The following is a 26,857-nucleotide window of genomic DNA, read 5'->3' as shown; positions in this document are numbered from 1 at the left end:
TTTACGGGGGTCATTTGCTCCAACTATTTGTTTGAACATAGCAAGGCAAGTTGTTACCACCTGCTTTCAGTCTTTATGCTAAACTAAGTGAAGCTAACCCTCTCCTAGGCTGAAATGCAGTGGTATTCATCATTTAATTTACCAGGAAAAACTGAAAAAAACCATAAACATAATGACAACCAAAAACCCTTCAAATATATATGTTTTAACACCATATGATTTACGAAACACAAACATATTAAGAACACAATAGGGAGTTATTTTTACAACTACATTTATTAAAAAAACAAAACCAAAAAAAGAACAAAACCAAAAAAAGCAACCAGTGTCCCACCAGGGATGAGACAGTTTATGGAGAGAGACATTTTTAAAAGCATACAAACCAGCAAACTGTAATCTAGCAGCATCCAAATGTTGGAATCTCCAAAATCATCATTTATATATTTAAATATATAGTTGTTTTTTTGCCCTGGCAAGCTACACACTTTACAACATACACAGAGCGTTATCTCTCCTTAGTGCAGAAAAAAATACCCTTAATAAAATAAACAACTTTAGGTTAAATAAGCTTAAATAATAGTGTTAAATACAAGACACTTCTGTGGCAGATATGTACAGAAATAAACACATTTGGCATTGTAAGTGTGGTTCACTGGTGCTTGCTCTAATGCTCTAGAAACCACTGCATAAGAACACATTTTGCTGTGATAAACTACACACACTATCAAACTCTCACACACACACATACACACAATCATACATACAATTTTATATCAGTGAGCCACAGACAAGGCATGTGTTTATAAAAGAGAATTAAAAGCAAAGAGAAACAATCCATTTACAACCAAGAGTTTTAGGCACAGTCTGTCCTGTTTTATAAATACATGTCAAGTACAACTGCTTCTCGACAGGAACTCTTCACGTTTGTGCTAACTTCTTTTTCTCTTTTTATATTTTAAAACACAGTTTTGTAACTACCACTTCATTATTGCTAGGACATTGTGACAGTGAATGGAAACTACTAACGAATGTGTGTAGGGAAAAGCACCTTGAAACATCACAATTACTGCCATGTGACCCTACATTACAACACTGAGGAAAAGAAAAAGTGGAATTTGTTCAAAGGAAAAAAAGAAGAAGCCCAAAACATCAAAGCGTGAATGTTTTGGGAACCAGAAATCCAGAAAAAAGGGTCTCCGTTGAGCTACATTCATTTTCCCCCCTGGACTGTATGTTTCAAGACCGCCACATGTGGATTCCTCTCGGTGCAAGCAGACAGTAAGTACCACTTCATTAAATCCAGTACATTCCTCCCCCTTCTCCGCCTTACCCTCTCTACTTTCCTGTGTCCGTGAAGGCCGGCACAGAAACAGCTGTGTGACTGTGCAGTACGATACAGTACAGCTGAGTATACAGTACAGTAGACTGACGTGACATACGTAGGTAGATTATATGTTGACTACAGTAAAAGAGCTTTACATTCCACTACTGTAAGAAGATCCCAGGGAATAGAGCAGGGCTCCCAAGGGTTCTCCATTCCTCTCTGGCGCTGAAGGTTTTCCCATGAGCCCCTTTAGTCAGGATAAAGAAACCGTTAATGTCAGAAACAGCCCTGTACTTCAGTCAGAGGAGGATCCCAAAACTAAGTTCCAGATCAGGGTTTCAAGTCTCTCCACACAGGGCTGCTACAGTCTCCTAAGCAGGGGCTTTTTAATAGTTTTCATTACTCTGGGGGGCTGGTAATGGTTGGTTCTATAGTTTGTTGACTTGTGGATCATGTGGGAGTCTAAAGTAGGAGTTGAGTGGGTGCCCAGGAGGAGTGAAGGCCATCTCCTGCTGTCTTTCGGCGAGTCTCTCAGGGTTTCTTGTCAATGCTGTGAAAGAACCATTCTGTGAACTTCCTGAGCTGAGCCGACGCCGTCTGGCTCTCCTCCTGCAGTCGCATGTTGTCCTGTCTCAGGTGTTGCACCTCCTCCTGCAACATCGCCTTATCCTCTTTCTCCTGAAAACACAAAGACACCAAGACAATCAACACCGGGACATGAGGCAAAAATAAATGGAGGCTGATGAAATTCCCCGCTATAAGAACTTGCATCTGTCGTCAGCGCTGTGTTAATGGGGGGCATCAACATGGCAAAGCAGCCTTTTCTCTGTTCTGATTAAAGTGCACTTCCCGTCACTATGTTAAGCACATTAGTTGAGGTGGGGAAATGTTGGGCTGGGACACAATGAGGGAAGGAAGCAGGATATTGAATTAAGTGCATGAGTTTGTATTACACAGACCGCAGGGCAAGCATTACTCAATGTCTGCTCTCCTGAGCTACATGACACAGACATGCACTGTTTGCTGACCTGGAAGAGGGGAAAAAGGTGATGAAAACGGAATCAAGAAATCAGCTTGATATATGCCACCTCACCTTGTGGAGGTCATACTGCAGCTGTCTGAGGATCACCTCCAACTGGTTGACTTTGCCGGTTAGTGTGGTGGGGGCGCCACTATACGGGGACACAAAGGTGCTGTTAAGACTCAAGAAGAAACATTTGTAGAATAAAAAAAACACAAAAGACCTTCTCTACAGCGATACAGGAGCTGATAATTGACAGTTAGCTAAGCCCCGCCCATTATAGTTACTGTTGCTATGCCTGTCAAGCTGTCCGTTTCCCCATTATTTTGATGGGAGTTTTGTGTCTGAAAACATGAGGTTCAGTAGCTGATTATATTACTGTTAGCTAGCTAGCTAGTGTAAGCTATTGCTAATGCTAAAACACCCTGAGCTGCCGGCTGACTGAATGTTTGTATCTTAAAATATGATGGATTCATACAGTACTTGCTGACAGGTCTTAAGTGTAAGTGGATTTGGAAATAAAAGGAGTGCATTGTGTATGTATTGCAATGTGGAGCCTTTAAGCTTTACCATTTTATTACAGCATTATGAAACACAAAAACTTGTTGTCACGTAATCCTTGAAAGGTTTAGTAGCCGAAAATATTTGGAGAAGCAATAGAGAGCTTAGGTTTATGCTTTGATGTCTTTTCAAAGAGGATGTTTCTCTTTCACCACAGAGAAGGATTTGAGTATGACAAATGAGCGATGAGTTTTGCAAACATAACAATAACTAATGCAGATGACCTCTAACCCCCACATAATATTATACTTGCATTAGTTAATGGCATGTCCCTTTGTAATTACAGTAAGCAAATAAATCAGTCCAATACAAATCTTAACCTGGACAGGCGTACCATGTCCAGTTATGGTTGCTAAGCAATAATTAGTAAATCTCTGTTTGTGGGCAGGCTCTAACAAACAGTCCCTTTTTCACTTGCTACCTGGAACATTGGTAATTTTGTGTTTGTTGTTTTAGCCTACTCTGCTTCCAGGGCTGCTCCCTCCGCCTCCACCACCCGTCTGGTCAGCTCTCTGGAGATCTGTAGAGCCTCCGCCCGCTGCATGTCCGTCATGGTGCAGAAAGAGGCCACGCGCTGGTCTGGAGACAGAAGAGGTGACGCAACAGGTCATAATCTGCCCTTAACATTAAAGACAGGAAATGTGTTCAGAAAGACACTTCACGGTGCCAACATGCAACTAAAATAGAGCGGAACAACCCACTCGCATGCATGCAATGGTGACAGGATGGGGCGATTCATTCATGGTTATTGTATGAATGAATGGTTCTGGTTGAAGCGCTGAAAGGCAGTCCTCCCATACTGAGAGATCTATAGCCAGACAATAGGGAACAAGGTGGAAACCAGAGCATTTTTTAGAGACCATCACAGATAAAGTTAGTCCCTTGGGTGTTGCTGCGGTGCTTCGCCCCTCTGAGCTGTCACTGACAGCTGTTTGACTCATAATGGGCTGGATCCCAGAGAGCTGTAAGGCACCAGTCATGCTTGTTTTGCCATATCAGGCCCTTAAGCTTGCTCAAAGCCCCATGGAAAACCCAAACTTGGCATGTTATGCTTGGGGACTGCTCAGTTTTGAGGCGTAATGCTCTTTTCTTTAGAAACCACACTCTTTTTCTCAAGCCCTTGGTCTGAGACTAAAGATAGGAGGATCTGCATATTCATAGAAAAGATTAAGGAAACCCTTCTATTAATTTAGCCTCCAAATGAAAACTAATCCACTCCAAGACAAAAGCTGATGGAGCCTGGAGTTGGTAGCCGCAGGAGAGGGAGACCAAGCTTTAATTTACATATGAATGATTATTTCCTCATATTTGCTGGCTGCATCAGAAAGATTAACCACTTCTAGGATAGCAGTGACGGGCACAGGAAAAGCAGCTTGTCATTTTTTTCTGTGACATGGTGTCCAGATTTGTTGGGCAATCTGCTGACAATCAAACCAAAACAGATTACACTGAAAAGAAAAAAAAATGTATGCGAGTGAACATACCGTGCTGTGTGTATTTGCGATTGAATATTAAAATAATATGCAATAGTTGACAAAGAGAGCTTTCAGTGATTGCAACACACATACAAATGTTTTTAATTCCATCCGCTTTCAAATGTCAGGAGGCCTCTAAGCTTATCCAAACTGAATATGAGCAGTCTCTCTGGATCCACATAACCAAGGTTCTGAGTGTTATTATAACTGCTTTATATTTCAGGCAACCTCTTTCTGCCCTGCCTCCAAACAGAGCTGGTTAAACATACATGGCACGATGTCAGCCTGGAGACACTTTCTGCTCAGCAACAAGGCTCCAGTTTACACAGCGTTTTTCTGGGCCAGGCAGGCTGCCGTGACAACTGCCTTTGTAGTGCCCGTCAGACTCGGCATCATCTCCACTGATTCCACTCTGCTTAAATGATAAGCTGCGGGCTATGCAGCAGGAAATGTATCAAAGAAGAAACTCCACATAGGATTCATTAATTATGACAAACGAATGGTCACACGCAACCCCATTGCTGGTCCAGGGGTCAGTCGGAGTTCAAGTGGAGAAAATACTCATGGCATGTTAGCATTTCCGTGATAGATGGGAAATAAACTGGCATGAAAGAAGTAGCGAAACTACTAAAAGAGGGGAAAAAATGAAAGAAGTGAGGATGCTGACCATGAAGTGCCTGAGAGACATTTCAATGGTAGTTAAATGAAAATAAGAGTGTGAGTGAAAAGAGAGGAACATATCACTCATGGTGTCCGGAGAGACAACACTGTAGTTTCCCTCGCAATTAACGCAAGCTTTTGATTCCTAAATTGCCTTTCCCAGAGCCCACAAAAAACCAAAATTCACTAAAGCAGTCATTCAGGCAAGTTGTTAGAAACAACAGTGCACCTTAAAATGAAGATTTTAAATTATTAGGAGTGAATCTGCCCCTCAGGACAGATGAGATGTAATTCTGTAGACTAAGAAAATCCAACATCTTGACGACCATATTCAGATTTATTGGACAAAAGAAGCAGAGAGGAGCTGAAATTACCCAGAATCATCACCCAAAGAGTTAACAGTAAAAGTATTCCTGTAAAAACTCTCCCTGAGTGGCCACTTGCTGGCTTTATAGTATGACAATTGGCACCATGTCTGTGCTGACAAATGATGGCTCACTTTTCCAAGCCACAGTGCTCAATGGGAATCACAATGGGGCTCAGAGCAGAGGCGCAAAAAACAAAAACGATTCCCTTAAGTCGTCCCTACAGCACCTTAGGAGACACTAGAAGAAAACACAAAGCACACAAACCTGCACATGCAAGCGAGCTAGCACTTGCAGACTAGACTAACACACACACACACACAATTGCACACACACACACACACACACACACACACACACACACACACACACACACACACACTAAGCAGCCAGGAAGAAGGGGGAGGTTACACGAGGTGCCAGCAGCTCCAGCCAGGCTGGTTACCTTCAAAGGCTCGTGCTGCATCAACCAGGTGGGACCAGTCCAGGCCCGAGGCAGTGTCTGGGAGGGGCATGAGGCCCGGGTCGCTGAACTTGGACCTGTCCGCCAAGGAGCCGTCAGAGAACCAAAACTCATCTGCAGAGACAGGCAGGCACTCGGATCAGTGTCCAGGCCTGGCCTGAGTTTAGAGCTAATCTCTGAGTCACCCATCAGTTTGCATCAGAGCAGACAAGAAAGGTTGGGAGAGGAATGGGGGGGCGTAGGGGGGAGGGCATGGGGTTTATTCAAACAAATAGTTGTTGCTAAAGGGACGTTATTAACCTTTCTCTAGCCTTGCACATCGAAACACCTAGCTGGAGTCTATGCTTGGTAAAGATGCTGCAATCCAATCATACGTCCGCCTGAGTCCAAAACTAATCTGCAGCGAAATAACAAATCCTCCTAATCCTTGCAAACGATTTCACTCTGAAAAGAAAAGTTTTCTATTTATGTGACAGCCCAATAGGTTCACATTAAACCACCTTCTTTGCGTGCCACTCGCAATGGCGCTGTCTGAGGGCCGATAAATGACTTGTCTTAGTGAATGTCTTCATGTTTCAATCAATATCTCCTTTCCTTCCACTCTCTCTCTCCACCCTCCCTCCCTGTCAGCCCTGAAACACGCGGAATGCAATAAACAAGCTCCCATTCTGCAGAGAGGCATTTAGAAAAGCATGAGTGGAGAAGCAGAGAAGTAGACAGAGAGAGCTTGAGGTGATGCTGACACTCTCCTTTCAATTTACCCAGCGTCTTGGAGCTTGAGTGATTCACTGTTTACCAAATTGGGCTGTTTCAGTCAGGGAAAGAGAGAGCCTGTGTTCTCAACTACCCTTCAAAACAATCAGGAATCCATCAGGTTGACAGCCAGAAGAGGCCAAAGAGAGAAACATCTTTCCAAAAGCCATTTTCTATCCGAAGGTGGCAGCCAGAAACAGGGATGAGGAACGGTATGGAAATGAGACGGGAGACGAGAGGGGAGGCAGGCAGGGACTTATGAGTGAATGAAACATTATGTATGACAGACATTGAGACACTGCTGATGGAAAAATAGGCATGTTCATGTCACAGATCTTTCGAAATCTGCAGCGGCGCAGGCAGGACACATCACACCTCTCATCACTAATGCATATTTCAGTTGATACTTGGAGAAAAGGGGGGAAAACTAGCCAGCAGTGACAGGTGTCTGCTTAATGCAGACAGAACCACGTGCAAGTCGCACGCAGCCTCACCCAATTCCAATTAGTTGTTTATATCGAGGAGTGTCGCTGGAGTGTGTACCAGTTGGGCTAAGAATATTGGTAGGACACAAGTGGCTCTTCAAATAAGTATGTATGTCCTGGCTTTTATCTGGTGCCAGAGAAGAGGAATGATAATCCAAGAGCAACATGGAGATAACGCCTACATCAGCTTTCCTGTCTGCGAGGTATTTTAATAAGACAGAGTTCTGTTTTGTTTTCTTTAAAGGAACTGCATGTAATTTCTACCACTAGGAGTCTCTCAATCAAATCTGAATTATCTTCAGTGTCTCTTCCTCAAACAGACAAACAGACTGTGGATAAAACAGGTAAAACACTGTTCAAACTGTTCAGTACACATTCAAATGTTTTTTACGTGGGATAGCGTGGAGGAACTGTGTGCTAACTGTTAATGTTTGCTTGGATTGGAGATCGGATAAAATAAAATACTAAAATCCTATATGTGGTTAAAGTATATCCTCTAAAACGAACAACCTCTGAGAAGTGTACCTTAAAAAAGGTGCAGTTTCCTGGTAAATGAAAAATTAAAGTTAGTCTGTACTCACTCCTTAGGTTGGAGGCTCCCTGGTTGTGGACCATACGAGGGGGCAGCGTGCTGTGGTAAGGTGGGGTGGTGCTGAAGAGGATGTCGTTGGGCATGGCTTGGTCCAGCATGGAGCTGTGCGAGCTGGTGTAGGACGAACCCTTACGGTTACTGCACACACTCTCGTCTGACAGCGTCCGGTATAGGGAACGTCTCGGTGACAGACTTCCCACCGCTGACACCTGAGAGAAGGAGAACAATTTGTCAACAGAGAGTCACAATCATGCAAATGATGGGGCTGAATGACATTTCCTCGGCACAGCGGGTTTACATGAGCGGGCAGCTGGGCGGGTAAGGAGGAAACATGAGGGAGCAGTGTCAGGAATCAATTACAGTCTTTGCTCTCAGGAAAATGCAGATGGATTGAGCACAGCTGGATAGGGTCTGGCAGAGTGGGGAAAACAGGGGACAGGCCTTGAGGAGGTGGTGACTGAGCCAATAGTCACTGAGCTTAATACGAGCATTAACATTCTGAAACTGCAGAAAAAGGTAAGTGCCTTAATCGGGATGTAAAAAAATATTTATATAAGCTGATACGCAAGCCAGAGATGTATTTGATAGAATAAAGTCCCACAACAATAAGTGTACCAGAGCAGTACATTGTAGTGTATATGGTAGTATTATTATTTCCCATGTCAATCCTTATCTTTACAGGGGCTAGTGCAGTTAGCGTGACCAATTGAGTAAGGCAGGATGAATAATACTGTAGTTTTCCTTTAACTAAAGTTCAGCACGTGCTATTACCCAGGGATCATTGATTCAGATGAACAAAACTTCACATTTTCTTTTGTATGCTTGTTTACAAGTCAGACAAACACCAAATGAATACAGTCCAGTAAAGCAATAAAGTAAAACTAAAGTGTGCTTGCTGCTTTGTGGGACTTATAAAAGCCAATGCAACAAAAGCTGTTAGGAAAGCTGTTATTTGAAAAGCAGCTTCGTCCTGATCTACAGTCGTCTGTGCACAGAGGAGAATTACACAGCTCATCATTGCAGGGATAATCAAATTTCATGACTGTGGCCAGATATTTGACAGAAGTCTCCTGTTTTAACACACAAAACCACTGAGGCCAATCGAATCCATCATTGTCCCTTTTAGCTTACATAAATATTACAGAAGTGACATCAAAAGTAGCCACAAATGATATGTGGGACATTTGGCCCGATCTAAATATCTGCCTTTGGCTTCCCAGCTGTAACCAACACTAGACAAGCGTTCCCGCAAGCCAACACCCAGCCATCTCCATTTCAGAAGACTGATCCCCCCACAAATCCCACTGTGACAATTTATCAAACATCTAGGAGGTCTTTAAAGCGGCGATGTACACTAGAACTCAAAGCAGAACACATACACGCTGCTTCTTAAGAACATCTCAGAGGCTTTAACTCAACAAGGTTGTCATACTGCAAGTTTTCCCACCCAACTCTACAAGATTAGACCGCATAACACTCCTTGCTCATCAAAACAACTTTGAACAGGATGTGCTGCTCTCTCATACAACGCAAAAATAGCACAGATTTAAAGATCCAATAAATGGAGCGGTCCAAATTAAACCATTTGCAAAAAAGGGCTTAATGTTTTTTCAGAGGCTTTCTATTTATTCCATCTACAGCATCACATCCGAACACATCTTGGCATCGCTTAACTGCACAAAATATTGCTTTAATCAAACCTGAAAGATTATCAACTATTTCAGTGTGTCTAAATCCACCTCAGCTGGCAACGGTCCCCTCTCTGATTTGGGCTGTTTGAATTTCTTTGCACAAATGCAACGCTCTTATCAGGCGAGGCAGCAGTGACACATCTACCGAGATTTTTCCTGACTTTCTTCCCCTCGGTGCTCGCTCTGAACAAAGACAACAACCAGCATAAGAAACCCTTTGACGTGCCACTTGGGAGGATGTGTCGGACAACCACCTATTCAGATGCTTTTTTTCTTTCCCACAGGAGGTTCAAAAGAGGAATGCTGTGGGAGAATGAGCTGTGAGCGGCCTTTCCTTTACGTCAGCCACACAATAGTCTGCCTGTCTGTGGCAAGGGGTCTCAGCGGACACCGTGGCCGGCGAGGGAAATCTCTCCACACCTGCTCAATAACACAAAGACTGGCATCGGGTGACTACCGGAAGTGACACACAAATTAACCTTTAAAAGATCAAACGCATTTATTAAATGTGCCATAAATCAACAATGTTTCCCACATTGTCATTACTGTATTTATAATCCTTTACGTGCCAGCTGATGATTGAAAACATGCAGTCCCGGAGAAGCTGCTCCCGGAGAGCGAACAGTATGTGTTTATAGGGATCAGATGTTTTTATGGTTGGAGTTTCTGGCTCTGTGCCTTGCTCCATGCATCTCTCTCCCAGGCTGCCTTTTCCACACATTGTATGATCATACTGAATCAGACTAGAGATTGAAGTTACAACAAAGACAATAGTGCTCTTTGAATCCAACATACAGTACTTTGCAACAGTTGTTTTCATTCTTTGTGGGAAATAGAAGGAAATCACAGTGCAGGCCTGATACACCTGCTTTCATTTTACACTGACTGCATGGTACTGTTGTCAGCATCACATTTGATATACTGTAAGCCCAGTGAACAACAAGACAAACCGATCAGAGCACGCAGCTGCTTCGTGTGAGGGACATGGCCTGCTTGTGCAAGAGGGCATGCCTTCTTTCTTCTGTAAGGATGAAGTGCATTTATATTAGGATCGAGCAGCATCCAAAAATAACCCATTTGTAAGTCTCCAGGGTCCCTTCCGGGTAGATAATGGATGGGGGGTTGGGTAAATGGAAGATGCAATTAATAGAGTCTGCAGGAACATCAAACATCGATGCACTCTGTGCAACTCCCTGCCTTTAATCCATGACATCCCGACTGAGCAAACCCAGGCCCCATTATAAATTAAATTATCCAAACAGTCAGTGCTAGTCAATTGGGGACTGAAAGTGTCTTGTGTCGGAAGAGACGAGCTAGATCAGCTGTGGAGCTCAGCAGCAGGAGGGGCTGATCGGCAGCAGATGTTGGTCCAGCTTTTAGTTGGTTCCCAGCAAGAGGCTATCTGCTCTGGTTCTGGCCTTGTTGGTAGTACGCCTGTTAGTCAGCATGATAAAATAGCCTGAGGAGTTTGTGGTCGATCCTAACAATGTCATGTTGTCACGCTATCAATCATTCCTTCATAGTTTCAACAGGTTTTATTTGTCAAGCTCAAATTTACTGTGCCATTAATAGGTTAGTTAGTCAATCAGCTACGATGACCTTACCTTCCGACTCCTGTCTTCTCCCGGAGGGCTGTCGAGGAGCATCATTTTTAGGTATTCTTCCTTCGGAAGTCTCTGCAGCGATTTCCCATCCTGCTCGGCAGCCTGGAGCCTGCAGGCCTCCTCTGCGTATAGCTGCCTGTAAACCGTACAGATGGGGGGGCACAGAAGAACAGAGCTCATCAGAAAGGTCATGTAAGAGCCACATTGTGCATGGGAGGCCTCGGGCCTTCACTACTTGCCCCAGCTATTTAGAAAATATGTCAGTATCACACAAAAGGGTTCAGGGTGGATCAGTCTTAGCATGCCAACATCAGGTGCCTCCATGCTAGTCAGGTGAACTTGGGGGTAACAGGGATCGAAAAGGGATCCAGGGAGGGAATCATATTTCAATCCCACCCTGTCCCATATCACTCTGCCAAACCAACGGTTAAAGACACTGTGAGGAATGCAGCCAGGCTGTGAGAGGGAGAAAGGAAGGAGCAAAGTAGGTTCGGACAGAAATTACATCCAGAGACAAGTGCAAAGTAAACACTGCGGAGGAGATTTCAGACCACAACAGAGGACATGAGCGCTGCTAGACAGGATTGGAAAAGGATCAAGAGGTGACAAGTTTGGTTTCTGCTGTATTTCTGTTTGTCATTTTAATGATTTTCAGGGTGCTGAGTGTTAAGAGGAGGTTTACAGGGAAAGGAGGATGTGACTGACCTGCATGGTGAAGTCGTGTGGCTGTGAGACCTCTGCTTTAAGTGAGCAGCCTGTGAGCATGACACACTGAGTGCTGTTGGCAGGGCGCTAGATGGCCGCAGGGGATCTGCTGCACGGCGAGACGATGGGCAGCTTGGCTGATGGTTACCTAGAGACACTAGCGCTGAGAGTTGCCCTGTTTTAAGCTTTTGGCACCATGGCAACCAAACCCTAATAGATGGGTATAGCAAAAGTGTGATTGCCGAAAGCATTCTGACTGATCCATGAGATGCCTGGTTAAAAAAAAGTGATGTATTCTCAATGCTGCATCCAGGAGGGAAAACATGTATTGAGTTTGGTTTACTTGCGAAGATAATGCAAGAAATTTGAAAAAGAAAATAAATTATTATAGAAACTTATTTTTCAATTGCATGTTGATGTTACCTTCTTCGGCACCTTCTACTTTAATCAAGACCCTCTGATTCCCAAATCATAACATAAGATTGAAAATAATATTATTTTTTATTTACAAAAAATGGGACAAAATGTACCAATCTTTGCCAGGGGAAAAAAATGGTCTCCCAGGTGCTATAAATATTAATATATTTACATTTTACAGCCTCTACTCACAACTCTTGTCTTCTCTTGTCTGATTTGTGCAATCAGCTTGCAGTTCTCCCAAACTTTTATATACATTTTTGTGTTTTGTGAATCAGAATCAGAAATCCTTTAGGAGTCTAACAGCGGGGAAATGTACAAGACGAGAGGCGGTTGGTCTAAGGAGAGCATTTGAAATAATTTCATGTTTTTTGCATGCACAGGTTAGTTTTTATTTTATTTCATTTATTTAATGCCAAACTTTTAAACGAGAGTTGAGAAATAAACGGATTTTGTTCAATTTTACTGTTTTAAACCTACCCTTGGTTACTATTTTTTTCTGGAGATGTTTATCACACATGCTTCCTCCAAGAACGTCAGAACCTTTAAAAGTCTGAAGTGAATTTCTGTTTCGTAGTTGTGGTTTTAAAAGAAAACACTACTTTCGAACCAGCCTGTCTGTTGTGGAGTGTCATGCTGCCAATCACCGTTACAGACACTTCACTGGACCACAAAGGGTAAAACACGGAGAAGAAAAAGAGCGGGGGTGTCGGGGCGCACTTAACCACAACATGCCTGTTTTGGGTGTAGACAGCTTGTTGCAAGTCACCTCCTCTCTCTATCAACGTGGCGGCTGATAAAGAGTAAGTATTGTGGACAGTGCACAGCAGGATTTGGGAGGAGATACAGCAGAAATGTCACAAGCACTGACGCACAGCTGGCTGTCCTCCGCTCTCAGCGTGTGTCATGAGTGGGGAGGTGGTTCTGGGACAAAGGGTGGGGGCTGGGGAGGTGTGTGTGTGTGTGTGGGGGGGGGAGCAGACTGGGCCATTGTGGGTTGACTTTGACTAACTGAGTACCTTGAACGCTCAGACAGCATTTTGAGGAGAAAGGCTAACAAGCTCTCCGCTCCTCTGGAACAAGAAGCAGAAGCAAGAGAGAAACAGCCAAGGGTTAGGAGGCACACATCCTGCATTACATACAGTGTTAGAGCAAATGAGAAAGCATTTCGGAAAGGGGGAGAGAAACTTCATTATGTTAGAACAATATCTGTGAGTAATATTAGGCCATTCATCATGAGGCGCTTATGTAAGATGAAATAAAACTGTTGGAATATAAAAACAAACAATGGGGAGGGTAACTGAATTATGGAGCTTTTTCATAACTCGGCAGGAGATGACTTCACTGCATGTGATCAATCACACAGTCCTTAAGTGGCAAATTTCACAGGCTTAATGAAATTACTTGGGAGCTAAAGCAGGGGGTGTCTTCCAGGGCAACTCTCACATTTAACCCCTTTTAAAATGTGCCAACACACACACACACACACACACACACACACACACACACACACACACACACACACACACACACACACACACACACACACACACACACACACACACACACACACACACACACACACACACACACACACACACACACACACACACACACACACACACAATCGATGGCTCTCTGTTCTCTACAGAAAACCATTTAATCATCAGACAGATACAGTCAGTCGTCACCGCTTATATAAAGTCTAAGGGGAGTATACGATCTCAACCTGGCTGAGCGTCTGCATGCATTCCTCTTCCTCTGCCGTATTTCTATTAGGGTATTGTGTGGCAGGGTGTGTCCTTGGGCTGTGACAGCAGTGTGTTGTTGTGTGCGGATCGTTGCTTGGCTCCCAGCAGAGATGCTGATCTGGTAGAGGCTCAGCCCGGCAGTCCACAGGGACACGGCTTCACGGGAACAATCAATAACTGCAAGTGACATGTGCCAAGTGTATTATGTCCGCGGCTTCATTGAGCTTATTTATTTTGTGGCTGTCTGCTTCAATCAGGGCCAGTTTATGCACACTGGGTGAGCTGATGGAGAGGGGGGGGCACTTGTACTGGAATTGGTCTGACTCTAGTGCAACAGAAACTCTTGAAGAAGACTCTAAAGGAAGAGAAGCAGCGCCTACCGTGATTAAAATGTGTCATCTAACTTTGCATGATGGCTACTGAACTCGATGTGAACGAGGGAAAAGCATTTTTCTATTAGTGGTTTAGGAACGCATTTGGTGATGATCTCATACTGTACATGGTCTCTCTTGCTTTGTGTCTCACACACACTCACCCACACTCTGAAATGTTGGGAGGTCCCTCAGTGCTGTGGGCATCTTCATCCTCATCATCAGTCGTCTTCATGCCCACTGGGAGTGTGCAACCGGACTGTGGGCGTGTCTGTCCACAGGCCTCTGAGCTGGGCCCTGGTCCCAGCTCTGGCTCTGGCCCTGGACCTGAGCTGCTGGTCTGGGGGATGGTGTACACCTTGGAGGAGTCAGCTGACATACAGTATCTGGCACCGCGGGCCAATGGACTGCCAGAGTGGTGAGAGCCACTGACCAAACAGCAAAAAAAAAAAAAAAAAAAAAAGATAATGTAACTCAAAAGTGACCAAATGAATGAAAAAACATGAAAGCATAAACAAACATTAACAATGACAAAATGTGCTATTAGTCAGCTCATCCTAATGATTTTCAACTTAAAGTGATTGTTGAAAGCTCCCCTGTTGGCTCAGGGAGGATGACATCATCTCCTCCACGGAGTCAAGCTAGTTCACCTCTGACCTTCATTGGAAGATGACTCAAAACCAGTCCATCACGAACATATTACTGCTGAACTTTGTCCTTTAAACATTTAGTCAAATATCAACTGACAAACCCTATTAAAGGGTCAGTGCCTTTGATTTAGACAGAAGGGTAAATAACCCTCTAACTCCGACTAGACTTGGCATAATAAAATGCTAAATGCGTGGCTAGATATCACAAGGTAAGTGGGAACATTTTTATTTGTATTTTCTTTGGAGGAACATACTCTTGCACTTATGATCAAATAGTTTAAGTAATGATTTATTTATAAAGAAAAACTTATTTTCTTTCACTAAAATTGTTAGTATTGTAGTGATATTACTACATTACAAGCACAGTTTCTGGTTTCATGGTAAATTGGTAGTAAATGGACTGAATTTATATAACGCCTTTCTATCTTAATGGACAAAACACTTTAGAATTTCCCTCCTATTCTCACCAAATCATTCTCTCATTTGCAGCACAGCACACAATCATTTTGATTTAAGCTTGGATCCTTTTTTGTCACTAATGTTTCAACTTTGTGAAAATGCCTGGAATAACTCCGTATCCTTATGTAAGGCAGTGATGCAGAATGAATGAATTGCATTTGACAGTGATGAGAAAATGAGCCATGCATCAGACAAAGAGAGCTCTGCCAGTCTTTGCTCCTTTTAAAATTGCTCACATTGCATCCTTTGCAATGTAAAGATAATCCCCCAGAATGAGACATACACTGTGGTTTCTTATTATAATAATATAATAAGACAGTTTTTGCTCCATATTACATGCCTGGTTAGCTGTCAAATGGTAACATATAGATGCCAGGTTTTAGTGCTAAAGTCTTATTGTGTGTTGGAAAACTTTCAGCGACATTCTTCTAAAATACCTCAGAGACATTGGAGTTGGCTTAAGCTCTGGGCACTACACACTCTGTTTCCATATTCATGACCATCTGGGCCACACCCTGCAAAATGTGCTCCTGCTGCTTCCCTGTTTGTTCAGATGACATCCGGATGTCAAAGCCCATTACGTAAAAGGTGGGAAGCATCGGAGTAGTCAAGGTGATGGCAGGGGCTCTTAACTCATTTCTGAATGATGTCCTGGAGTGGACAGCTCTGACGCCTCCCAAACAGGTCACTGATCTCAACAGATTGCGCTAACATAATCCTGTACGCCATAAACATATAGATACCCATTCCCTTTCACAGAGACAGACTGCGAATGGCTGCAGGGCCAACCCTCTCTCACACCCTCCTCTTTCCCAGATGGGTCCCAGTCTGGTGACAAGGACTTGGATTACTGTGTGATGAAACCTCCCCCCGTGTTGCCCTGGTCTGACAGCAGCCCCACCCACTGGCTACAGCACAGCTGGATGAGTCAGGCAGCGGGTCAGGAGTGCGGAGCGTGGTTGGGTGAAAAGGTCAGCTAACAGCCAGCAACCGTTCTTTTGTGCATGTGTTTGCTTCTGTGTGTGTGTGTGTGTGTGTTTAATAGATCAGATAATGTGGCTGAAGAGATTGCCGGCAGCGGTGTGTGTGTGTGTGTGTGTGTGTGTGTGTGTGTGTGTGTGTGTGTGTGAGACACTGTACCCACGTGTTTGGACACAGTGGATGTTGCTCAGAGATATACACCATGAAAAGGGCGCGATTTTCATCAGTGGGCAAATCAATAAGCTAACACTCAATTAATCCACAACAGATCCAAGTAATTGTCAATAGAAGGTAGAACATCACAATTGGAGAGTGTAGGAGTATACAGTGTGTTGACAAATAAAAGGAAAACATGACATTAAAATGTCTTAGCATAGACATTCAGAGCAGTTTAGATTCAAAAGGTCTCCCATCTAATTATTGAATGACCATAAACACATTTTCAGCAGCAAAACAATAACAAGTACAAAATGCAAAACTATCTTTTAGGGGAAAAAGTCAAATAAAAACGACTTCCTGTCTCTTCACTTTACCTTGAATGGGAGGAGATCTCGCTTAGGTCTCCGATGCTTCCTTCTGTCACATGACTAGACATAATGGCCGACGCATAGCCATGCGGCATGTACAGTTTCCCATGATCCTCTTCTGACGCCCCATCTTCATGCTGCTCCGACAACCAGGGGTGTCCTTGCTCGCCCACCCTGCCCTGCAGCAGCACCCGGGCCCCGGGGGCGACGCATGGATTAGTGTCTATGCCGCTGTCCGTGGACGCCCCTTTGATGTAAGTGAGGCCCAGCATCTCCGGGTCCATCAAGTCTCCAGAGCCAAAGTGCTTATCGTCGCTGTTGCTGGAGGCGTTGCTCGAGAGGGTGTTGCTACTTGAGTGGCTTGAGTTTTTATCGCCAGTCTAGTAGAAAAAGACAGAGCAAGAGGGTTAAGGAAGATACAAATACAGGAAATCAGACGAGGTCAAATAATTATTATGGTTGCTTTAACATGCTTAGTTAAAAATGGGGGTTTGGGTTAACCCATCAGGCTACAGCACATGTTCATATGTCTCTGACTGAGGCGAATAAAAAAAGAGGATATGCTTAATGTACATACTTTGTTTTTTACTTTGTGAGAATGACACGCTATAGCTCCTAAATTAGTTTATAAACAGGAATGTATTTTATCTTGTTAGGTTTTAACCAGAAAGCTTTCGCTGTTCATTGAGCTAAAAAACATTGATGTAAAATATGCAAGGCCATGCCCACTTGAGTTTAATGCATTTAAAATGTAGAACAGCAACCAAAACAAATATTGTATTACAAAAACCAACCTCTAGTGAAATGGGGTTAACAGATATTCCTAATTAGAGAATATAAACTAAGACTTCACGAGAAGGACCTGTCATGTTTGCTTCATTATTCTATGCTAAACACTGTTAAATCATGAAAGCATATTAAATTGCATCACATCAAAAACAGCTTCTCTTATCTGAAAGGAAAAAAACAGGCTTTGAGCATTATGAAAAGAGAATGCTGAGGGAATGGTTTGGTCCGGGTTAATGCAACACTGCCTGAAAGCACTAAAAGATGTTGTTAGCTGAATGTGGCAGCCTCTGGCATCAGAAGGAGAAAGGAAAGACGGAAGGAGAGATGGTGAATGGGCCAAAAAGATAAATGAGAGGAGAATATAGAGAAAGGAGAAAATGAGAGGCGCAAGCACTTAATATATTCAACCTTCGAGGAAAATGTGTCCTAGAAAAGTGTGAGACAGCCCCAAACAGTGATGAGCTGAGACGCTCGTTAGCATGCTGATGAAGGGCAAGTGATAAGTGCAAAGAGCGACTCGAGGGGACGACATCAGGTTCCCAATTGAGCTCCTGGTTGCTGCAAAGCACATAAACAAGGGCAATTTGACCTCACCCAGGCTCCAACACTGATGTGGGGGAAAGCAGTGCTGAGAGTTGGGCATTTACTGCAGCAGATGTACTGTAGAGGCTGCATCAAAATCTTTTAAATGTGGTGCTCTATACAGCAAGTTGACAACAAATTTCAGACTTTTACCCTGGACAGCTTGTTGGGAGAGTCTTTGCTGCCTTCTCTCTGCTTCAGAGGGTTCAGGATCTTGGTGGAGGGGATGTGCCATTTGGCCTCTGTGGACAGAAAAAGAAAAAAGCTTAGCATGTACAAAAGTGTGAACATGCAGCAAATAGAAACTTTAATTGTGTGTATTAAAGACTCACCTGCAGATCTGGTCCTTTCCAGGGTGGGCTCCCGCTCCCTGTGGATCTCTCCGTCTCCCCCCTGGAGATCACCTGCCCGCTCATGGAGGATTGGGGAGGGACACCTGAAGGCAGAAAGTGGATTGGACCCAGAGTGAACTTTGTATTCTAGTCAGAGAAGGGTTTCAATGCATTTACTGCTGCATGTATAGCAATTAGCTGAAGATCATTTAAGGTCAAATCACTTGAGCTTATAATAGAATAAAGAGACATCGCTGACAAAAGACCTCCTTTCATTCGATTTTCTGAACCAGGCGCTCTTTTGCGCTTGACAAAAGGAAAAGAGCAGCAAATGTTTCAATGCAGGTCTTAATTAAATCCTAAAGAGCTACATGTAATAAAGGTTAAGACAGATGAACAGAGGTCGCAGTGTCTCCTGATCTTTAGCTCTAACTGGAGATCAATCGGCTTGTCTGCGAGTCTGCCTTAGCTCTGACAGGCCGCAGTGATCACTGAGAGTTCAGTGCACTTTTGAGGCCTCTGACAGAAAGGCAGCAGTGTGAAGCTAAGCCTCTTGTCATGGTCTGTAACCACTTACAGACAGACAGCGGTCTCCAAAGGATTCTGCTCAGTTTGACACATGTTACGCCTGTGCAGTCTGAAGCCCTGCATACCATTATATGATTGAAAACAGGAATGAAAGCGATTGATATGTGCTTTTGAGATAAAACACAAACTGGAAAGCATTGACAGGGAACAAATCTTCCTGGCTTCTTTCATGTTGACCAATCCAAGACATTTATTTTTTAGGATTTAATAATCAAAAGCTGTCTTTCTCCAAAATGACTGTGCAGTTTGCTTAAGTGGCCCTTCACTTGCAGTAGGTAAGAACAAGAAAGAATTATTTATAAGCACTTCCTATCATATTTAAGTGCAAGTCCTTACGAAATATTCAGATCCGAAGAAGAAGGATGTGAAGCTCCCACCAGAAAAACTGTACTGGGCTTAGATTTCTTTTATGTGTATATAACGGAGTGGCTCGATTTTCAAAGTGGCCATTTGTGTTTGAGCTAGTCTTTGTGTTCTTCTGAAAGTAACCCTGAAAGTACGGCTTTCAGTTTGAATGGAAATGATCAGAATGCATGTTAAAGGAAAAGAAACTCTTACATCAAAATCATCCCCTATCATCTGCCCTAATTTGAAGCTCAGGATGTGGTATTAGACCCTGTGAGGCATCATTCTATTGTTTTGTTGGAACTCTTCCTGTAACACAAAAAATAGTGACGAATGGCCAAAAATGCGCTGATGATTTGGTCATTTCATGTGGAAAAAATTGATGTCATTTCGCAAAATTGCAAGATCCCGGTAATAATGCTGGGACTGATTGTCGCTGCATTCATTTCTGCAGATATTCCTGGAGTGACTTTTTACAAGTCTGTTTGAAAAGACTGCTGTGGACCCGTACCCATCGTATCCGGGCTGCTGGGACCAGGTGCCGCTGCTGCAGGGTCCGGGATCACTGGAGGAGGACTGGTTACTAGGGGAGCTGCGGTAGTGCTGGTCTCCCTTGTTACATGACGTGACCTGGGGGTTCTCCATATCCTGCATCATCCTGCAGAGACAGTGGCAAAGATACACTATGTGTAAGAAACACTGTCATAGATTTCCAAAGCTTTGGCTGCAATTAAAAGGGCCCTGTCATGCTTGTTTAGGATTTTTTCTTTTTCTGTGTTGAACAGGTTGTGCACACAAATGTCTGCAAAGGCAGAAATCCAAAAGTTCCCGCTGCCTGAAACGCCTCCATTGGACTCATTTGTTCTGTTGGCTAACAGTCCAACACATTGTACATGATAAGCTAAGGGACGGGACATCTATAAGCAGTTTGCCAATCACAACAGAGTTGGCCATGATGACATCTGCAAAAAAAAATCCTGTCAATCAAGCAATTGCTATACCAATAATCTTAAAGCTGCTTGGTCTGTAGATCTTATTATTTGAAACAATTGTATAATTAAAAGCTAACTTAGATTCTCTAGCAACCGACATTTCACAACTGGAGAAACGTTCTTTCCCTCGCTGTGCAGCTATAATGACTTTGTTATTGGCTGTCACTCCAGCAAATAGTCCTTTGCGTGTGAGCACCGTGGATAATCTCTAAGAAAATGTGCGAGCTGCCAGTGAGGGAGACGGTGTCTTGTTCTCCGAAGACAAACAGAAACAGGAGATTAGTTATGGTAATACGCTGCAGTGGGTAATACAGATGGTGCAGCCTTGTGTGTATGTAGAGTAAAAGACATAAGTAGCTTGTGCACGTAAGAGGATGCGTTAGATTCCTCAGCTTTGAGACACAATCTTGACTTGCTCTTGAACAGCTTTTACGCTACCTCTTAAAGACGTTACGTCATTTACTTACTTGGACTTTAGCATGATCTCAGCTCAGCCTATCGAAAGTATCTTGCAATAGGCACGGACATTACTTAATGCCTTGAGACTAGACGTGTGTTTGCTGACTTAAGTGTTAAATGTCACTGGATTCAAGTTATGTCTGCTGCCTAGGGGCATTTTGACCAACACACAACAGTATGTGAAACAACCGGACGGATACTGCCATAAAGTATGCAGGATGGTTTTCACATTAAGCCTCCAGAGAGGCTGCATACTCTTTCTTTTATTAATTTGTTTATGTAATGAGTTTTGGATTGGGTCGGAATGAGGCTTCAAAAATGTTTATATTTTCAATAAGTATAAGGGATCATTCAAATATCAGAAATATGAAGGGACATTTCCTTAAAATAATCCAGTTAAACCTCATAATTCACAAATCACATTTTAAATTGTTATTGAGAAGGTGACAATTTCCCTTACTGCTTTGTCATCAGGTTTCCTTTGTCTAGACCTCCATGGGAAACTCACTAAACTGTCAGTAAATCAGTCAGGGCACACATCATCGAGCGCTTTGGCCGGACCCGCTACGTTTCCTCCACGGCTGAAGTGTCAGTTGTCTCAGCCGGGTTCAGGGAATTTAATGTGAAACAGCAACAGCTGCTTTTGTTCTCCTTCTCTTGTTCTCTTGACATAATGTAAAGTTCTAAATGAGGGAATATCGAACTTTCATTTCTCTCTGTGCTGCAATAACACGCAAGGCTATAGAGATTACTGTTCTGTCCCAGTTGGCTGCTTATTAGGTGTCATATTTTACAGTGCCAGGTGTGGATCCAGCTGAATGTGAGGATGGGGTGATGCTTTATCTGAGATATCAAAATTCATATACCCTATAGAGCAGTGGTTTTACTTACATTGTCAGACACCTCCCCAACCACATTTATTTGAAATTAAATCAAGTACACCTTAATTGAAACCACCATCATGTTCTGAATTTTATGTTTGAAAACAATCAAAGTGTCTATATTAAAGTCGGTATGGTTTGGTTTTCAACGGACACCTATGGCTAACCAGTTCAATATTTAATAAATTAATGATAGCGAGCGGATTAGATTTCTCTGCTTGGCATCTTAAAAATTGCTCAATATGTAAATAAAAATAAATCTTTTTTTATACAAAAAGGTTGGGCTTCTCAACAACCTTTTCACGTACCAGCTGGCATTTGCCGAAGTATACCCTGGGAAATCGGTGCTGCTGATCTACATTTTTTATTTATTATTTTATGTTTTGATTTCATTTGTATTTTATGTGTCTGTATAATATTCCTCTCCTGTCTCTCTCCCATCATCCCTCTTCAGTGTACGACTCGTTTTTCCCCTTCCTCTTCTCCCACTCCCTCTCTGGGGAGCTACATATCGTGGTCTGCGGAAGAGCACTCTCTTTGTTTCTGCAGTAATTGGATGAGATGAGCTGAGCTGGTTCAGTGTCCCCATCACCTCCTCCTCAGCAGGGTGCAGGAAGAGGGAGGGAGTGGGGAGTAGGAGGGGTGGGGAGGGAGAGAGAAAGAGCCAGGGAGAATGGAGTGCTCCCGCTGCCAGGGACTCTTATTAGGCAGAGAAGGCGACCATTATCCCAGTATAGTCAGAACAGACAACACCAGAGGGGGTCGGTGTGACACACTGGAAAGGTTATCATGACTGTAGGGGTTTCATTAGAACGAACAAATCACTGCTTTACATGGCTCAATGGAGATGTCCAAAAGAGACACCGTCTAGGACAGGAACAAAGTCCAATTGTGGCCTTATCATCTAAAGGGAGATGAAAGCAAAGCCCAGAATTCATTGGACTAAAATGCTCCATTTATATGCATGCAAATAACTGAACACAATAACAGCCCCTCAAAGTGATACTGCAGCCCCCCTCTAAATGAGAAAGGCTCAGAGTTCAAAGATTTCATCTCAAAGGATCGGATCTTTTTGAGCGTTGTGATGTTTGATCGCAAGCTTTGCTCTGCCTTGCTAAAAAAACGTAGGTTGAAAGCTTGTCTTCCAAACGTGTGTTGAAAGAAAAAGCATTTTGTTTTTTTCATTCACTTTTAGCCCAAAAAAAGATCATATATATTTACACAAAAGTAGTCCTCCATGTCGTGTGTGTCTTTACTTTTAGGGGGACAACACGAAGCAGTGAACAAAACTGATTTTTATTATGTAAATGTATTCTTAAAATCTAGAGTTACCTGGACCCATCTGGCAGCTTCCTATCAAAGGAGGTGCTTCGTGGGATGGCTGCCTGGTGCTGTCGGAGGATTTCCTGGCACTGCAGGCGGTCAGGGCCCTGCGTGGGCGAGCCCCGGGAGAGTGGCGCTCCGGCAGTCGCGGGCACCCGGTGCCAGGTGGTGTTTCTCCTGAAGGGTGTCTTGTACTCGCAGGGTGTGCCCTCGCTGTCGACCTTGTACTCCACCATGGGAATGCGGTAGAGCTCGGAGCAGCCCCTGAGTGGGAAGGAGGATGTGCAAGGAGACAAAAAAGAAAGTTAAAAGGTCAGGAAAGAGGCCAGGAGGAAAAGGCTTCGGTTAAGTTGCATTTCAGGTTGTACTTCATATTTATTAGCACCTCAAATGTAAGTGAACATGCTGTATGAATTCATTTTTAATAGGCATCAAGCCGTAAGGAGCTAAGAGATCACTCATAATGAGTGTTACGTTCTACGTTCATTCATGTTCTATTCAGTTCAAGGTGATTTTATACAACTTTCTATAATCAGAGTCAGCCCAACCAAGCCATGTTGTACGACACACAAATTGCTCTGCACTTAAAGAAATGTATTCGCCTAAAGGTCCATCACTTTGCGCACTGACTCAAGGAAATGCCGTCTATTATTTAAATGGAAAGACTGCTTCTGCACTAACCCAAAACACAGTAGATTTGAGAGAATTTTGGGACTTGAGTCATTGTCATCGGGGATCAATAAGGATCTCTGATCTGCCTGGATACACGAGTGGCTACATGAGTAGGTGTGCTGTTTAACACTGATCATTGTGAAGACCTTTTTAAACGACTATCTATGCAAGCCTGTCTGGCAGACTTTTTTACTTTGATCTGTGAGCCACTTGGGATTGTTATAATATCCTTTCAACTTATTTCATTGATTTATACAACTCGACCTATTTTAAAGTGACCATCACATTCCACAATTACTAATATACATCTATCTTCCATTACAGTTCATTATGAAAGATGTAATGAATCATAAGAATAGTTTAACAGCTAAAAAAAAATTGACACTACAATACTGTTTTCTTCCATTAATTAACAAAATGTCTACTATTGCATTACCAGGCAGATTTCAGATGTTACAGTACAACACAAGTGACCCTGAAAACTTGGGGGCAGGGCAATCATTCATCCATTTCCATGACTACACCAAAACACACTAATGCTGTCAGTAATATTTAGCCAGGAGCGGACATCTAAATATAGTGTGTCCATCCATGTGCAGGCATGTGTGTGCCAACAACACACACACATACACACGCACACACGCACACACTCACAGTGGGAGCATCGGAGACGCATACAAACAAGTGAAAAACAATTTGCTTATTTTAATAGACACGAAAATCTAAGCTTGCCACTAATCAGATATAGGTCTCCCCTGAGTAGCTCTGCACAGGAGGTCTTTTCCTCCCTCCATGTCCATCCCATTACTGCTAACATCACTGAGGATCTCCAGGATGGACAAGGCCTGTGATGCCATTTCATGCAACATTAATCTTTGGGCTGGGCAGAAGCTTGGTGTGTTCGAAGGGGCGGGGTGGTGGTTCAGGGTTAAACAGCCTGGGTGCTATACTAGCTCTCCAATAGCATTTCAAGCATGACCCTTATGATTACGCCGCCCTCCCCTCTCCAAAGTCCATTTTCCAGAATCCAATGGGGGATGGAAAGCTGTGTATACACTGCTGTGGTCATACATGTACACACAGCGGAGCTTGAGGAGGCTGATTGCAAGGCTGCGGTGGAGGGGGCGAGTAATCCCTCTTAGAGAGACCTTTTCATCAAACTGGGCCATGGGTGGCTGGGCTGTTTACAGCGGGCCTCCCACTGGACCTGTGGGTGTTAAAAGATTTAACTAGAAGATCATCACACACTTCCTCCTCGTCCACCATGTTGCTCACATCTGGTCAATGTCACTGACGAGGGACCCTCATCCATGATGAAAGATCGTCAATGGCGTACTCTACTTCCTACATAGTTTACATTATTCATTTAAATGTATTAAGGCAGCATGCACCACTGGTTCGACAAATGGGCCAAGTGAGAGTCATTTGGGTCATTACAGCATCAGAAGACATTTGTAAAAGACTATGGAATTTATCCAGTTGAATGTGGATGAGGAGATTAGTGATGTTTTTTTTTTGTGACGCCTGAGGTTTTTATTCTTGTTAACGTCAGAAGAAATGGATGCTTACTGGGGTTTTGAATCTTGACTGTTGGTCAATTGGCTTGTAACAGGGCTGTGACCCACTCATTACCTTGATTAACTGTGTGTGATCCCGCCAGGTTGCCACACAACATTACTCTCTGAATAGACTAAACCTAGCTAACAGCTTGTCAACAGGAAAGGTCTCATCCGTCCTCACTTGCTCTGCTTTTTTTGCGACAGAAAGAGTAAGAACTGACAAGGTGAATTTCTCTTATGATGCCAATACTTTCCCTCAGCGCCGCTACAAGCTAAGCTGGAAGAAGAAATGTCTACAGTAGCCATGATCGCCTGATGCACGTGGAATGTGTCTCTTGTTTGTAATGTAAAGGGGGACTTGCTGTGTATAAATCATGAAGAAACAGCAGGAAACGGCTGTTTTGGTCAACACTTAATCCTGAGCCGGAGGAGACATGTCCAGGCGGTTGTAAGGAGAGGAGGAAGCCAGGAACTGGTAAGAAATAATACTGTCTGCTTCCTCTAGATTCCACCAGGAACTGATGTATGGCTGCAACTAAAGACTATTTTCATTGTCGGTACATTATTTTGGTCTATAAATGAGTTGTTTGGTCTACAAATGGCAACAATTGGTTTTAAAAAATCACTACTGGTGTTTCCAAAAGCCCAAGATGATGTCCTCAAATTCCTTTTTCCACAGATAAAAGACAGTTTACCAGAACAGATTCATAGTTAAAAAGTGTTAGTTGGTGACTCATTTATTAGTTGGGAGCTCCTACCTGCTGCGTCACTCTTCCAGTTAACTGGTCAATAACTTATACCACAATGGCTTAACATGAGCTTGTAGACAAAGATAACATTTACAACAAAAAAAGCAAAATCAAGTCGACAAAAAATAGTCTGACTTATCCGAGGAAATAATTTGACAGCACAATTGGCACAACTTGACATGACAATACTATAATAACACCATAGCTCGTTAGAAAAAAGTGTGTGGCAGCTTGGAGGTGAACAATCAGCTCCTTCAGCTGTTGGGTCTTACAGAGTTACAATAGATCAGTGTGATAACGGGACCTTAGACCTCAGTCAGAGAGCCGTCACTCTAATGACATAGCGGGCGACTGAAGGACATGCTAATCCATTCCCAGAGTCTATGTCAAAGCAAAGACCCGCAGAGGTCTTGTGACCTCGACCAGGCCTTTGCGAAACGTTTTCATGAGCTTTATAAGATCAGGTGTGCGGAAAAAGTGCATGGGTCGGCATGAAAGAGGGGAGAAAAAAAGCCCTTTTCAACAACTTCTTTGCAAAATGATCTAAAAGGAAAAAGCACCTCCTGTGAAGAATGTGAGAGGATTAAGACGAGCAATTTGTGATGCAGGTTTTCTGAGTTTTGGCTTAGACGTGCTATCTTTCACAGGGTGTTGGCATGGGAAGTGAGAAATCCGGCTTAACTTCAGTCCAGATGAAAATCCATGATGACAAGTCTGATGACACTTCAAAA

The 26,857-nt window shown here is 43.3% G+C and overlaps 1 protein-coding gene across 1 annotated transcript in view; it reads right to left on the bottom strand.

Annotated features, from left to right (window-relative positions):
* Positions 1–257: 257 nt before the first annotated feature.
* Positions 258–26,857, bottom strand: part of LOC134858907 (signal-induced proliferation-associated 1-like protein 2) — a 64,781-nt gene continuing 38,181 nt past the window's right edge. Inside the window, 12 exon segments of the mRNA XM_063875126.1 lie at positions 258–2,002; positions 2,418–2,496; positions 3,368–3,485; positions 5,852–5,983; positions 7,689–7,908; positions 10,995–11,130; positions 14,403–14,666; positions 16,862–17,235; positions 18,380–18,468; positions 18,559–18,662; positions 20,003–20,149; positions 23,156–23,410. Coding sequence (XP_063731196.1) covers positions 1,856–2,002; positions 2,418–2,496; positions 3,368–3,485; positions 5,852–5,983; positions 7,689–7,908; positions 10,995–11,130; positions 14,403–14,666; positions 16,862–17,235; positions 18,380–18,468; positions 18,559–18,662; positions 20,003–20,149; positions 23,156–23,410 — 2,065 coding nt within the window. The 3' untranslated portion in view covers positions 258–1,855.

Source organism: Eleginops maclovinus, chromosome 22 (genome assembly GCF_036324505.1).
Source record: "Eleginops maclovinus isolate JMC-PN-2008 ecotype Puerto Natales chromosome 22, JC_Emac_rtc_rv5, whole genome shotgun sequence".
NCBI classification, from domain to species: Eukaryota; Metazoa; Chordata; class Actinopteri; order Perciformes; family Eleginopidae; genus Eleginops; species Eleginops maclovinus.
The sequence above is the reverse complement of the archived record's forward strand: the minus strand, read 5'-3'. Positions and strand labels throughout refer to the sequence as shown.